We start from the raw sequence: 16,324 nt of genomic DNA, 5'->3' as shown, positions 1-16,324 counted from the left end.
GCAAAAAAATTTAAACTCCAATTGTCACTGGGACAAACAAATTTTTGTTGAACTACAATTATAAAATATACAGTTTTGACTTGCATACAAATTCAATTTAAGAACAAACCTATGGAACCTATCTTGTATGTAACCCGGAGACTGCCTGTAATTACAATTGATTCAAGTTAATGTTCTAAAGTTGTATAACTTGGTTATTGTATCATAATGGTGATAAAAAGCCTTATGTATATGGGAGTCAGATTAAGGAGATTGAGGAGTCGGAGGTTTGGTTTAGCAACTCTATAGCCCCAAGCACCTATGCCTCAAACAGATACTTGGAAGTCAGGCATATATTTGCATGTAGAACACCTGCCTTTAAGCTCATTAGCCTAATTTTAAAAGCTGATATACCACAAATAAGAAAATTACCACAGTAATAGCGCCTGGATCTATGAGTAAGTCTCTCATGTTTATCATGCTTGATTTTGATGGTAGATTTCCTTTAAAAAAAATATACTTCTATACTTATCAGCTTTAATTATGATATATTAGAAAATGGGAGCAAAGAGAAGTAAGAGATCAGAGGCTGCAGATTCATTTTCTTTTTTGTGATTTTCTCCATTGAATGGCATTTCTTTAACAATGCACATGCAAGGGGAAAGGATGAAGATGAATACAATTTGTTGGGCCAATAAATGTGACAGTAATGAGAGTGATGCACAGAAATGAACTGCTGGAAACCCGTATATAATGATTCTGATTATACGGATATCGCAGACACTGTGCTCTTTTACATTTTATCTGGGGCAAGATGGAAATCTTAAAAGCAGCAAGACATTTCATTGTTTCTACTATACATTGATATGGTCATATACTTTGATTTACATCAGAAATGTGTGATCTACATCTGAATATCTGGGTAGAAACTGTGCGCACCTATACAGCCTCAAAGCTACTTTGGTCAAGATAAATCTATGAATGGATTTTGCTAAACATGCTCTGAAACTAAATACATTTCAACTCCGTGATAATAAAGCTTGAATACATGAATACTGTGTCTATGAACAAAAAACAAAACAGTTTCAAGTGAATTTGTCAGAACTATGTACTCTCTTATTAGATGTGCCTGCACTTTCATACCATCTAAAACCTCTTCAAGGTGACCTTCTCTGGATTATCATGCAAAATGTTTGATTTCCAGCACTGATACCGCATGAGAATACAAGGAAAGGCTAAACTCCCCTTTGTGTTTGGAATACATAAGGGGCTTTTTCTTGCTCTATCTGCAGTTTTAAAATTACTAGGTGGAAGACAAAAGAGGTTGCTGCTCCATTTCCAGCACATAAGAGTGGAGGAAAATGTACAGAGACCAATCACTGCCACGAATAATTACTCCGGGGCAATAGTTTATGGGCAAGCTCTTAGAATGTAAGACTGTATTCATATGTACTAGATTTCTTTTACACATATGGATTATGTAAATAAGAAATGCCTGTTATATAGTTAGAATGGCTTGGCATGGTCATACCTTAGTTTCTGTCCTTCTAGTGGTTCCATCCTCTGATGTGACAATGGACACATGGGAGGTGGGCGTTCCAGGATCTTCTTCTACAGTAACAGTCTCTTCCAGCATCTCTGGAGGTTCCTGCATCATGGCGATTGATGTCTGGTTACTGGGACTCTGCTCCTGAAGGCAAGAGATAAGACATTTCACATTACAAGGGCAAGGTTTCAGTTTAAGTCCAAAGTAGATAGAAAAAATTATTTCAGAAAATAATTGATATGGTTCGTGTAACGAAAAATATATTTTAGTTGATATGATCTCTATATTCGATATTTATTCTGAGCTCCATTATCTGTCCAATTTCTGCAAATTGTTTTATTATTTGTGTAATATAAATGTTATACAATCTTCTAATATACTTTCTGCATCAATTCCTCACAGTTTTCTAGATCTCTTCTTGCTTTCATTCATCCATCAGAAAGCTTCATTGTTTACTTCCTGTGGATAAACAATGGTCATGTGATGTCACACAGGTGCACAGCTCTGATTACTCTCTGTGATTAATAGTTTGTGCACCTGTGTGACACCACATGACCATGAACCGTGTTTATCTACTAGTAGTAAACAATTAAGCTTCCTGTTGAAAGACAGCATACAGAGCTCTAGAAATCAGTAAGGAATTGATACAGAAAGTATATGAATAATTATTTATCTGCACAGAGCTTGCCAAATCAGTCCCTGTCACCAATGGGGCTCACAATCTAATCAACCTACCAGTATGTTTTGGAGTGTGGGAGGAAACCGGAGGACCCGGACACAGAAAACACAGAAAACATACAAACTCTTTTGTTGACCCTGGGACTTGAACCCAGGTCCCCAAGCGCTGCAAGGCTGTAATGCTAACCACTAAGCCACAGTGTCACCCTATAATATTGCAAAAATTGGATAACTCTTTATTACATAAAATAGCAAATATTTGTGGAAACTGGACATCCCCTTTAAGTTATTTGGCAGGTAATGGGGCACAAAATAAATATCTTATATAGAGATCATACCAACTAAAATAAATCATGTAAATACTAGCTTCATCGGCTTTACAAGAGTTTTTGATGGGCATATACTTTATTTAATATTACAGGTATGAGATGAAAACTCAAGGGCAACACCAAGTTATGTTTCCATGACAATAGTCGGCGATAGCAATTCCTTTCTTTTTATGACCATATCACAAAATGTATTTAGATTTGGCTTCTTTTTAACAAACAAGACAGTGTTTCCATGCTCTTCAAGAAATTGTTGTTACAACACTAATGAAATATCAAAGGCCAACATCTCCTAAACAGAAATCAATGCTACAAAGCGGAACAAAAGCCCTAAATATTCTTGGGAAATTATTTCTGGTGATGTACGTGTTGGAATCTGAAGGGCTGCCTGTTATCAGTAATAATATGCTACATAAGGACATGGGAATGCTGCCTCTTGTTTACTGCACTGCCAGGTCCTCACATCTTGTCCGTGTAAAAATAGTGCAGGTCTAGATAAGGTGAATGAAAGGTGGCAGCAGTCATGGCATTGAACAGATGTTACATGAATGGTTATGACATTTCTTACATTTTCAAAAAGAAAAAGATATTTACATTCAATATTTGTTTGAATTCCTTTAAAGAAAAACTACCACATGGATGCAGTATTGTACGCCAAGCACACTTACATGCTGGAGTGTGTGTCCTGAAACAGGATCTGCTCCTTTATCTTCTAATGGCTTATTTTTTGAGAAATAAGTATGCAAATGAGCCTCAGGGACTCCTGTCTGTCATAGAAGCCACTTCTGCTAATTGTAGATGTCCCTTTAGGGCAATACTCACTGCTTCCCAACACCCCTTTCCTGTCAGAGAGATGGAAGGGGCTTCTGTGCCGCAGACATGAGCCCCTGAGGCTCATTTGCATGATGTTAATAAATCATTTTCTCCAAAACTAAGCTATTAGAAGATAAAGGAAGAATTGGTCCTGTTTCAGGGGACACACACCAGCATGTAAGTGTGCATGGTGTACAATACTGTATCCACGTAGTAGATTTCCTTTAATAGTAGCATAAGAGGGTGCATCACAAATATGACCTGTCCATCTACACTATTAAACCATAGGACAGTCTTAAAGGTGGGATTTATCTTAAATCCAAAGCACTTACTCTAGTGGACCTCAAAACACAGACTGGCTCTTGCCATGGTGGATCTGTTTAGGAACTACAGCTAACCATTAATTTGCAAGATTTAGATGATCTAGAAGAGCCACATTATCTATGCAGTGGCATATAAATGGGAAACATAAACAGACGCAGCAGATCCTTGGATGATCATAGGTGAATGAAATGGAAATGAAATGAGCAAGTGCCTATCCCTTCCTCATCATGCTAGTCTTTAAAAAGATGCTGACAAAGTTATTACATCTCAAAAACTGGAATTATGAATTGTTAGCAATGCAGCAATTACACAGCTGTGGTGTGGCAAGCCACAGCGCTGCCACGTCCTGGCCACACCATCGGAGAGACAAACACAATAATACCAATAAGAAAGACTTATTATGAAAAGAAGCATCACTTCACTTCAATTCAACAAATATTGCCAAACCAAGACAAATATTTTATTCTTTTATGGAGCAATTTGCAGGTTCTTCTTTTCTAAAATACTTGGTTTTCAATGTCATTAAAAGTCATATTTCCAGTAAAGTCCAGTTAAATGAATGGGATCACAGGTCATACAGATGTCAATAGAAGAGTATGCCATCAGTGGATGACACGTCAGATAAACAGATGTGTGAATAAGTCCTTATGGGAGCATTTTGTCTTTGAACCCAACAAGCTGGACAGAGACAACATTACTATAGTGAGAACAAAAGAGGGAGAAGATGTCAAAATCCAACATGATAAACCCAGGACACACTTTATCATGGACCCTGGCACTGTGACTGTTGTAATCTTCTTAGATTTGTTATCCATGGCCTCCTTACTTCTAAAATAAACATTTAAAATTATGCTAATAAGTCTTTTAGGGCTCCTGGGGGTGTTACCAGAGCCCCTCCATATCGCAGCTTCACATGCTGTTAGACTGTCTCCCCCTCCCCCAGCTCCATCAAAACTTCCCCTGTAATCTCGCAGCAGCAGAGGAATTATCAGCAGACAGAGGGAGGGGGAAGGGGAGTGCTCATGAACAGTGTTACAGCTTGTAAAGATACAGAACAGATGGGCTCTGGTAACACTCCCAGGAGTCCTACAGACTCATTAGCATAATTTTAAAACTATGCCTATCACAGTGCCTGGATCTATGGGTAAGTGTCCTTTTTTCATAATTGATTTTGATGGTAGATTTCCCTTTAACAGCAACATGATGGTAAAAATCCTGATAAAAGAATATAGGGGAATTAGTAAGCAGTATAAAGCATGTATTCCTCTGTTACACACCACTCAGAGGCTTCCTATTAATCTGAATACATTTGCTATTTTAAGGCTCGATTAAGGATGCAGAGACATGAATTAGGTGCCTGAAGTATCAATTAGTGAGGCCCATAACGTACAGAACCAAGTCCACATTCCTCTATCTTATGCAAGTCTAAGGTACAAGTAATCTGAAGTCATTTAAAAAATAAAAGGTAAAGTGACAATAGATGATGTTTTATATCAAAGTGCATGATCATAGTTCAAAGACATTTATCCATACTACAGTGAATTTAAGTAAAAAAGAGCGTTCTTATACCCACCAGACACAGGTATGGGACCACATTGGAATTTTTGATACAACTACATTTAGTTTTTGACTTTTCTATGTGTCCTAAAAGTCTGCACCCTCAAACGTTAGATTACAATGCACAGAAAAGGGTTAATACTGTAGATCACAGCACGGCCCAGCGGATCACATGTGTTCAGTGTAACACAATCCTTAGGTCAAAAAGAGCTTTGCAGTTCCTAGAATTCTTTTCTATCCCATGAGAATCAAAACTCCAGGCAAATGGTATTTCATGTTCAACAGATACATTCAAAGGTATGGAAGTTACCCCATACATATATCTCATTTAAAAAAAAAACAATGTATAAAATATTTTGTTATGTTATAATGATGAGAGCCGGAACCTATAGCAAAAGAACAGTATTTTAGCAATTTTTCTGGTAATATATATATATTAGCTATATTTAGTATAATTTTCAGTTTCCCAGTATATTGCCCAGAGTATTAAATATTGCTACTAGAAAGTTCAATTTGTCTAATAGATGACAGCACTCATATAGTTTTGTAAACAGAAAAATGAAAAAAAAAAATCATATGCCTTGTGGAAGGCCGGAGAGAAAAACAGAAATGCAAAAACCCAAAAAGTCCTGGTCCTGAAGTGCTTAATAACAGTACTATATCCTGCAATTTTATGCTGGCCCTGACTGGTGTAGAACTGCACTATAATCTGTATCAGAAACTTGCATAGGCTATAGCTAATGCTCTGCTGTGGCCTGACCCACTCCCCACCCCTTCCTGCCCACTCTCCACCCCTCCCTGCCCACTGTCCACCCCATCCTGCACACTCACCGCCCACTTAACATAGTGCAAGGGTGGGGGTCACAATTCCTTGCCTAAGCTAGTATAAGCCATGATAAATCCCCTCCCCCCATTGTTTGTTTGCAGCTAAAGTGGTTGATTAACGTATTGGGATAGTTTGAACATCTGTATGGAGATATGTAACAAGGACACTCATCTTCTCGCTTTCAGTGCATACAAACTTTTCCTCTCTCCCTCCAATGTCTGACATTTCTCTGCACATCCTGAATAAGAAGGTTTAGTTTGCAAACATTGACCCATAAATTTGATATGAAAGCTTTTTCTGCACAAAGGAATGAAAATGCCTCGTCCTGTCAATGCATCGTTCTTTGCTCTCTTAACAGCATAGATGAAGAACATCTATAAAGAAAGGGAAAGTGGCACGAGGTTAACTCTATTTTTGGAGCAGGAGGTTTAGCAGTAACCATTACTGAAAATTATGCACTTTCCCATAACCACTGCTCAGCTCGCCCTTCTAAAATGTTCTATGTAGATTGATGGATTTGGAGCTGTACACCCTTTTTTAACAAGCAAAAAACCTGTTTGCATATTACAGTGTGACAGCGTGGTGGAACCAGCAACGTAAGCACCTGTCAGGTGCTTCACATACAGGTGTGTTCAAAAGTTTACATACCCCTGAAGAATTTGGGCTTTCATGGCCTTTTTCCCAAGGTCATTTGGTTGTCATAATGATTTAAAAAGAGAAAACACAGAGGTTCAAAAATAATTGGCTTCATGCAACAAAGAGCGGAAAAACATTTTTTGGGGTTATCATTCATGTTCCTTGAAAAAAGCCAAAATTCTGCACTGAACTGAGTGATCAGTGAAGAGCAGGATCTGAAGCTGAACAGGATCTATACATCCTTTAGACATGATATATCGGAGCCATTGTCTTCATCTTCATGCTATCAGGAGGACTGTGAAAGCTGGCCCACCCCCAAGCGTCCGGTCCCCAGGAGAGCAAAAAAGAACCTGCCAGGACCAGCATGGTTTCAATTTCATTGACACCGGTCAGGAATCACATTTATGGGTAAAATGTACAGAAACATGTCACATGGTACGTTCTTGGACCATTCTTGGTGTGTTTTAAAACGCACTGAAAACTCATACGTTTTTGCATGTTTCCCATGTGTTTGGCTGGCTTGAATACTGTATGAACATTTTCTCACCTGCTTAAATTTCCACAAATGAAGAAATACAGATTCAAACCAGCCAAAAGCAAGGTAAGCATGCAAAGACGCATTCATTACGTCTAAAAACCGACCATGAACGCACCCTAAAGATTCACTGCTCAGTAAATGCACAGTTTTCATTCACCATTCAGTCAATCAAAGAAGAAGAAAAAATGAACTAAATATTCAAGGTTTCTTCTCCAACTTTACCAAACAAACCCAAACTGTAGAAATCCTTGTTTTTACAACAGCAGGACTTAAAACTCTAAAACTTTTTTAAGACACTGACAACCACTGCATACTGTAACATACATGTACTGGAACCAAAGGCCATATAAAACGTGCCACACGGTGCGTTCTTGGACTGTTTTTAAAGGAACTGAAAACGCATGTATATTTGTATGTTTATCAAGTGTTTGACTGGTTTTAATACATTTCACAGCTGCCTACGCTTCTAGATATAAAGAAAATTCAGATTCAAACCAGCCAAATACATGGTAAACATACTAAAAACACATGCATTTTCAGTCCGTTTAACTCCTTAATGACCTCCCTATCGTTTTTTTTACGAAGGGTACTTCGTCTGATGCAATACCTTTTTATAGCATCAGAAGAAGATTTTGGGACAACGGGTCTCGCTGGTGCTGGTCTCGGGCTGTGATATCATAGCCAAGACCCGGCACTACCAGCCGGGATTAGAAAAATTCTGATCCCGTGGGTGTTTAACCCCTTACATGCCGCGGTAAGTGTAAGTATGCCCCCCGTGGATCAGACCCCCCACCCCCGTGAGCTAACCGGTTGATCCGATCCCTTCTGCCAAAGCCCTAGGGTCCAACAAGTGCCCTGAGGCTGCCAGCTCCTCTTCACGCCGGGTTCCGCTTCCTGGCAGGACCTGGCTGTATGTAACTGAGCATTTCACCTTTTTTCAGAACGAAATGCAAAACTTATCAATTAAAATTTTACAACTGAAGTACAATGTGTCATGAGAAAACATTCTTAAAATCACCTGGATATGTTAAAGCATTCCAAAGATATAACCAATTATTGTGAGACATGTCAGATTTGAAAAATCGAGTCTGGTCATTAAGCTGAAAACTAGTGTTGGTGATAAGGGGTTAAAAACAATCCAAGAACGACAAGAGTGACAGCACCCTTAGTCTCTACAAGTTACAAACTTCTCTGCACTATGTAACTGTAAGCAGTCTGCGCATGTGACGTTTCCCTCCAGCAAGTGAAAAAAGGTTTAGTCTTTAACTGTACTGAACGCAAAACAAAAGTACCCATAAAAACTGATGGAATATGTGGTCCTCACTATCCATTGTTACTGGATTACGTCCAAACTCTACATAAAGTAGTAAAAACGGAGGCTGACAATTCAGGATAATGCAACTCCCGTGTCTGGTAATAACTGCAGGACTAGTGGAAGTGTTTATAGCCTTTCGATCCCTCAGTTGGACGGCTGTACTAGCAGGAGATGTGGAGACATTCTGTAATGCTGTACAGCTCGCTATCTACTCCAGCTTCTCTCACATTCACAAAACTTGGGAAACACGGGACTTTCCTCCATGCCATAAACTGCTCAACCAGCCGCATGAATGTCAAGACAAAGTACAATTGCCACAAGAAAGGTGAACAAGCTCTCTGCATATCCATTTCTTATTTAAGAAAAACATGTCTGAACACGTGACAGGTACCCGCATTAGAGGTGTTCAAGATATCCAGTGGAAATGTTCCTCCAAACGTTTTTGGTATAGTAAAAGTTTTCAAAATCAAATCTGATGAACCATAGAAATGACACAAGCAGACAAACTGAAGGCAACATTGTACGTTATTCACAGGAAACCCACAGTAAATCAGAGTGCAATCGAGTCAAGAAACATATCCAACAATAAAAAAATACGGTATATGCAATTCAAACACCCCCCCCCCTCCTTCCGCAGCTATAGAACAGTGTCTGAAAATAGCCACATACATTAATAACTCTAGTGGAAAGATCCATCAGAATCGACATTTTTTCGCTCTTTCAACACCCATAAATACTTGAAAAAAGGTCATCAGTTTTTCAAAATGGTATCAGTGAAAAACTATTTTTCTTGCAAAAAAGTTACCCCCTAGACGCAAACATGCTTGTTCCGTGAAAAACGGACCTGTGTGCTGGTCAGACCTCATCCTAGAACTTGCAAAACAGCAGCAAAGACACTGTAACAAGTGTTGAGGTGTCAATGCTGCTGTTTGGCTGGCAGAAAGGGAAGTCATATCGGTATGATGCAAGGACTCCCATCCACTGTACTTTGCTCCGTAGGATCTATCAAGGCCATGGCTCAGTTTTCACAGACCAGGCACATATGTATGCAGGGAGCCTCACAGAGCTGCTCACATGGTAGTATAACTAGCAGGTGTCAGCATAGAGCCATATGCAAATATTTGAATTCTTTTTGAAGGTATTAAAAACAATATAAATTTGGCATCTCCATAATTATATTTAAACCAATGATGATTAGATCGCATTTGGACAGCACCACGAAAGCCACATGAAAGTCCATAAAAAAAATGAAGCAATTGCACTTTGTCACTTCTAATAAAACTTGGGAATTTTTTTTCCATCATGTAATGAATATTACAAGATACCATCGTGGTGTACAATTTGTCCTGCAAAAATCAAGCCCTCATACTCTGTAATCAGATCAATGAATTGATTAGGGCTTTAGTAAGCAAAATGGAAATGCAAAAGAGAAAGGATGCAATGTAAAGGGAATGATGTAGAATCTATAAGGCGGCAAAGAACAATTTATGTAATTCTCATCTCCTTAACATGTAACTAGCCATGGTGAGAGGAAATCTCAGGTACAAGCAGAGCAGAGGAAATACTGCTGTAGTCCTTTGGGAGATCTGTATATCAGATATACCAGACACTTTTTAGACCCATAATTCAAGGGGATGAAGCTACTTTCATCATCACTCAGAATTAGCGCTAGACACATTGTCGGATCGCACCAACGCCACAGAACAAGAAAAGGCACAGGATGTCATTGCGGTAAAAACATAGCCTGCGCTGCTTCATGTTTTAATTGTTCCAGACCTTTACATTTTTATTTCTGGTTGCCTAACCTTAGGCCTTGGCTGTACGTGTAGAGGCATTAAGTCAGTGACAGCTACAAAAAGAAAATGTCATGGAAATATGGTAATGTCAGGCTAAGATGAATGCGGGCGTACAAATAACCTTCCAGATCATGTCACCATGGACAGTCTTGACAAAAGGAACAGCAATGCTTATGAAATGTGTCTTCTGATGCCATCTGTAATTTCTATGCAAAAGATGATACAAAACATTGCTAAATAAGATTAAGAGGTTAGTACCGGGAGGGGCAGGCAGTCCAGCAATATATACCCCCACCTCGCTGGCCACAGGTGACAGGTTCCCTTTAAGATGAATTTTTATGTCTGAACATGAGTAACTCCAGCCAAAGTATTTTTTGGTCCCTGTGACAATTAGATTGTAAAAATGCGGGGTTGACATGGGAGCAAGGATTAACAATAAAGCTGATACAAGTCTTGCCCATTACCTGCTCTATGCACTGTGGAGGGACAGAAACAGGAAGGTCTTGATAATAAATTAAAAGATGAGGCGCTCTGTGACGCTTCGGTGACGTGGCTGGAGCACTCCAACTAATTAGCATCATTTTTATAACTGCACATTGCCACAATTCCATGCAGAGTTATAAAAGTCCTGAGGAACAAAGTTCTTGGTAGGACAGGTCTACCATTCCTCAAACTGATGGTAGATGGTTTTTAGTTGCAGACACCTTACAGTTAATTATTGCGCGCAGGTTCTCCAGTAAAGTAAATTACCAGCATCCACAGAGCTTTACCAGGGGTCACAGTGGGCAGAGGGGTCTGTATGTAACTAGGGGATCCTAGCCATAAACCAGAACAGAAGATCAAAGCTTTGCTTTCAGAGAAGGCTTTGGCTGTGGCAATCAAAGGGTTAACGACTGCAGTTGGTGATACCGGTGGGTGTTTGCTCCATACCGATGTGTGAAGTACTAATACTGTATATAGACAATAGACTAATATATAGAAGTTTTCAAGTGAGATGAACTGTTACAGCAACATACAATGTAAAAATCTAGAGAAGAAATGACCTGAGCTGTTATCACTTTAAATATGTTAAAAGAAGCTTGCTGAGCAACTTCCTAAATGTATAACACTAACCAAATTCTACACAAATGAGAATTTCCCTTTTTGTTCAGCCTTTCTTGTAATCAGTCAGTTCCTGGAATGTGCAACACAAAACCCAAGTTTCTTCTCAAGCCGACCACGAGCCAGAGTGCATTGTCCAGCTAGGATTTACTTATCCCTCAGACCGTCTAAACACAGGGGTGCTGGAACACTTTGAAAGGACCACTATTTATGCAAACATTCCAGAGGAAACCGGCCAAAAAAGTCTCTTGAGAGGATGAGATGGTTGTGAGCTGGAGAGGGAGGGAGACCCTGACAAAGTGTATTCTAGATCATGCTACATTTCTCCATACAGGTCATACAGGCAGCACACACAGGGGCAGATTAATCTGGGGGCATAACCTCATGCCAAAAAGGTCATTGCACCAAAAAATACTCCGGACCCAACAGAATTCTGTCCTAACTTTCTGGCGTATAGTAAGCCAACTAATAGGAGGTGCAGAGTACGACTAGACAGTCTCCTACTAGGAAAGATTTATCATCCAGCACCAGACACTTCTATAAATCTGGTGGATAATAAGACTGTCTAGTCTAACTCTGCCCCGCCTAACCTTAGGACACTTTTTATAAATCTGCATCTGACTGTAGACATTGCTGGGATTACACCCATCAGATTAACATAGTTCCACTACACTCTGCATTTCCAAAATAAAGGCCTTATACGTGCCATTTGTTTCACAACAATTTTTGGCATAGGTTCGAGAAAACGCTCTTTGCCCATTTTTTTCCACTGGAAGGCTTACTTGGCAACATAAAAATATGCATTGGCACAGCGATATAGCTACACATAATACATGCAGCCCACACATTCATTTCATGCAGATTTCATTTCGTGCAGATGCTTCTCACTGAACACAACTCAACGTACAAGACCTGGAAAAATACTACACTTTCAATGTACTAAAAAAAAAGAGAGAAAAAAAAACAACTATTCCTCATTCACAATTATTCTATACCGTTTTAATGCATCTACAATGAAATGAGACAACTTAGGGTACATTCAAACAGCCGTATGCCCGCCCGGCCGCAGCCAGGTGGACATACCGCTGTGCGCTGGAGAGGAGGAGCCCCCTCCCCCCTCCATAGAGAACAGCGGTGCAAGGTCGCACTCAAGGGGAAAGATAGACCATGCTCTATCTTTTTCCTTTGTGCGTTGCAGAACGGAGCCACACATGCCGCCGGGCCACCATTGCCGTCTATTGGGAGGTATATGCGGCCGCAAATACATCCCCCCAGACGGCCATGTGAATGAACCGTTAGTGTGATTTTATAGTTCCTACTCAGACGTATGTATTTACATTGTGTGTACGTATTTACATTGCTACAAAGAAGAAACTTTTCCAGTCTCATATTGCGGTCATTCTCTATTCTATACATCCCTTGGTTCCCTCTAACCTACCAAATATTTGAAGAAGGGGACATATGGTAAGAAATATAGCCTATAGAAGACTATAAAAGGGTATTTGCCATTTGCTACTTCTACTTCAATACTACTTCTGCTTTCGATACACTACAGTCAGAGCCAGGAGAAGGCAGCTCCCTCAATAGCACGGTGACTCAGTGGTTAGGACTACAGCCTTGCAGCTCTGAGGTCCTGGGTTCAAGTCCCATCCAGGTCAACATCTACATAGAGCATGTTCTCTCTGTGTTTGCGTGGGTTTCCTTTGAGTCCTCCAGTTTCCTCCCACTTGCCAAAACATACTGGTAGCCCCATTTGGGGACAGGGACTGATTTGACAAAAACTCGGTGTAGCCCTGCATAATCTGTGTGCGCTATATAAATAAAGGAATTATTATGGACGGCCACCTAAAGTACAGCTCTCACAGAAATGAATAAATGTGGCATCAGCAATGCAAATGTATGGCCCATACAATATGGATGAAGCTGTCCATGTCCGGTGCCAACTTCAGTGTAAAACAGCTGATTGCCCAGGTGCCAGATCTCGTGCCCCCTTCGATGGTCTATTGTGCCCCCTTCGATGGTCTATTATATGGATAGGTCATTAAAGACTTTGGCTTAAAGAACACTTTAAACAAGTTGTAAATCTCTTCTAATCTGCATTCAGCTCAGAAATACTTCTGTATAGTATTAAATTGCTTCTCAATGCCGTCTACTTTAAGTTAACATACACTTAGCAAATAGGAAGAAGCAAAACAATGTCAAAACAGCAGACTGTAGAGAAGCCTGGTCTTGAACCAAGAGACTAAATGCTAGGATCGATCTTCAGAAGTTTGTTCTGGTAAACCTCTTTAAAAGTTTTTTTATTATTTTGTTTCTCCAAGGCTTAAAGTACAAGGATTGGTAAACCTTCTGCCTAAAATGAATGGAGCCACAAGTGTGTTACCACTCTATTCACTACTAGAAGACTACCTCTTTCTTATAGATTGTAAGCTCTTTCAAGCCGGGCCCATGTTTCATCTGACCATGTTATTACTCTGGAATGTCTTTTTTTGTTTGTATATAGCACATGATGTCTAAAGCACTAAAGAATATGAGGTTACTATATAAATAAAGATTATTATTACCAAGTAACAGTGCTCAACTATCATTTGGATAAGGGATAGTTATCTTTAGTCAAGTCTGACATATCTGTTTTAGTAAATATGCAACTGGACTAATGCAGACTGTATGAGCACTACCTCAACTAGTAATAAACACTTGTCAACTTAAAACTTTTAGGAGGACAACAGGGGTTCCTCACAATGTTCTCCTATGAAGAGATTTTCCAGAATTGTGCTTCCATGGGGACTTTATCAAGACCGGTACTTTCTAGATAAAAGTTTTGACTCCTCTCCACCAGATGGGGACTTGGGCTTAATTTATTTTAGAAGAAAAAGTCTGAATTAGGGGCATCTTCTTAGCTTGAACCAAACATGTATAGCAACTACAAACTGCTGTAGATGTGAACTACAATGTGCACCTCATTATGGCATAGATTATGCTAAATCGGTCAGGCCACAATTGTCCCTATTCGCAGTGACATTCCCATGGCACGGATTAAGTCTAGTTTAGGCGTAAAATTTCCATGTGCCAAAACTGGGGTTAAATATATCTCCCTCTATTCCATTTATGGTCCCTAAACAGGTCAATTAAGCTTATTAAAGTTTTCTTTTATTATCATTATTTTGTTATATTTTACTTCCTTTGTGAGACACAAAAGGCAGAATATGAAATCAGCTAAAGACAGGTTTACTCTTCAGTTTGTGGTGTATAGTCACACGCCTTCCTATTATATGCCCTTATGAAAAATGCAGCGTTTCTTGTAGTAATTGCTACTTCTCAGGTCACGGGAGCTTAGCATGTTGTTATTGTTAATAATGTATTTATGTTACAAGTCTTTAACCTTACAGACATTAGGAATGAAGTAACACTTCCCAGAGCTTCCAGGGCTTGACCATAAAACAAGGCCTGTGAAAATAGGACACATTCAGGAGGCACATTACTAGCTGAAGGAAATATATTTAGATCAAGGAACTGAATAAATGATAATAACCTTTTCAGACACATAACTTCTTATTAAGTGATGAAATTTGCCTCCTACTTTCCCAGGATGATAAAAACCCAAGCAGCCTGAACAGAACTATTCCAGCAATGCTAATCATGTCTCTGCACTTGGACACTACTGATCCTATGACCTTTCCTTTGGACAAGGACATTTTTGTGAACAAATCTCCGGCTTTAGTAAAAGCACAGAATTTATGTGCGTTCTTTGTACAAAAGAACAACCCATACAGAAATGGTAACAGCAAACAGGCATCGATTTCTATGAGAAAAGGAAAGAGAAAAGTAACGATTCAGAAGAAAGTCCTAATAAATCATTTATTTATGTCCACGATTGCGGTGCCAGAATAATTGTGTGCCGTTGCCTAACAACACATGGTATTCAGCAGGTGACTATACTAGTCACTCTGTTAAACCACATTATGATATAGGCTATGAATAACGCATTACCAATGTCTGTACAGCCAGTATCTCTGGGAAAGAAATGGTAGACACAAATAATAATAGTGTGTGGCTAGAACAGGGGGAGGCAAAGAAAAATGAAAGAAAAGACTTCTGATCATAGTAGATCCTACTGATGAGGACAGGGCTCAGAGGAATCACTTACATTCGCACACACAGAGAAATGCATGTTTATTAAACCGACTAATGATTTTAAGAGCTTTCCATTAGTTAATGTGCAATTACGGTAGAACCCACAGAAAATTACGGTAGGTAAATAAAATACTAACTATTGCTTGGTTGGGTTTATGTTCTTGTAGGAAACAGTTGTGATTATTACAATTTCCACAGCAAGTTATCTGTCCTGCAAGAAAATAGCCACCTGAAAGGAATAATAGGATTCACTGGAGAAAGTCACGATATGAGCAAAATCAGATAGGAGTCTACAAGGTCAGCCAAAGAAGCTACAAAGGAAATGTTATGGAATCATTTATTATGTCGAACATTTACTTTATAAAAGCATACCCAGACTTCAGCCATAAGTTATCAAACTCTTCAATGAGCAGGTTTGGTCATTAGACTTATGCTCCAGCTCACTATATAGGACTGGACTGTAGATGTAACAAGATACAACGTAACATTCCTGCTATTCCTTTACCATACTAGGTTTATGATAATAAGATGGTATTCCCTTTTCACCCCTCCCAGTAGATGTATATACAGGTGGTCCCCTAATTAAGAACACTCGACTTACAGACGACCCCTAGTTACAAACGGACCTCTGGATATTGGCAATTTATTGTACTTTAGTCCTAGGCTACAATAAACAGCTATAACAGTTATCACAGGTGTCTGTAATGAAGCTTTAGTGTTACTCCTGGTTCTTATGACAACCCAACATTTTTCAA

At 39.3% G+C, this 16,324-nt stretch overlaps 1 protein-coding gene and 1 long non-coding RNA gene across 9 annotated transcripts in view; one reads left to right on the top strand and one right to left on the bottom strand.

Annotated features, from left to right (window-relative positions):
• Positions 1-16,324, bottom strand: part of ARVCF (ARVCF delta catenin family member) — a 463,598-nt gene that overhangs the window by 67,350 nt on the left and 379,924 nt on the right. For all 7 annotated transcript variants that reach the window (XM_072144471.1, XM_072144475.1, XM_072144474.1 and 4 more), the window contains one exon: positions 1,511-1,669. In XM_072144471.1, the coding sequence (XP_072000572.1) occupies positions 1,511-1,669 (159 nt within the window). The remainder of the gene's footprint in view (positions 1-1,510; positions 1,670-16,324) is intronic.
• On the top strand, positions 2,071-15,269 carry LOC140125169 (uncharacterized). 2 transcript variants are annotated; one of them, XR_011854659.1, is made up of 3 exons: positions 2,071-2,158; positions 4,989-5,096; positions 15,024-15,269. It is a non-coding gene; the product is annotated as an uncharacterized lncRNA (long non-coding RNA). The 2 variants fall into 2 exon arrangements; XR_011854658.1 differs by lacking the exon at positions 2,071-2,158 and adding an exon at positions 2,770-2,891.

The sequence above is a fragment of the Engystomops pustulosus genome, chromosome 1, assembly GCF_040894005.1.
Source record: "Engystomops pustulosus chromosome 1, aEngPut4.maternal, whole genome shotgun sequence".
NCBI lineage: Eukaryota > Metazoa > Chordata > Amphibia > Anura > Leptodactylidae > Engystomops > Engystomops pustulosus.
Note: the sequence above shows the minus strand (reverse complement) of the source record. Positions and strands in the feature narration are given on the sequence as shown.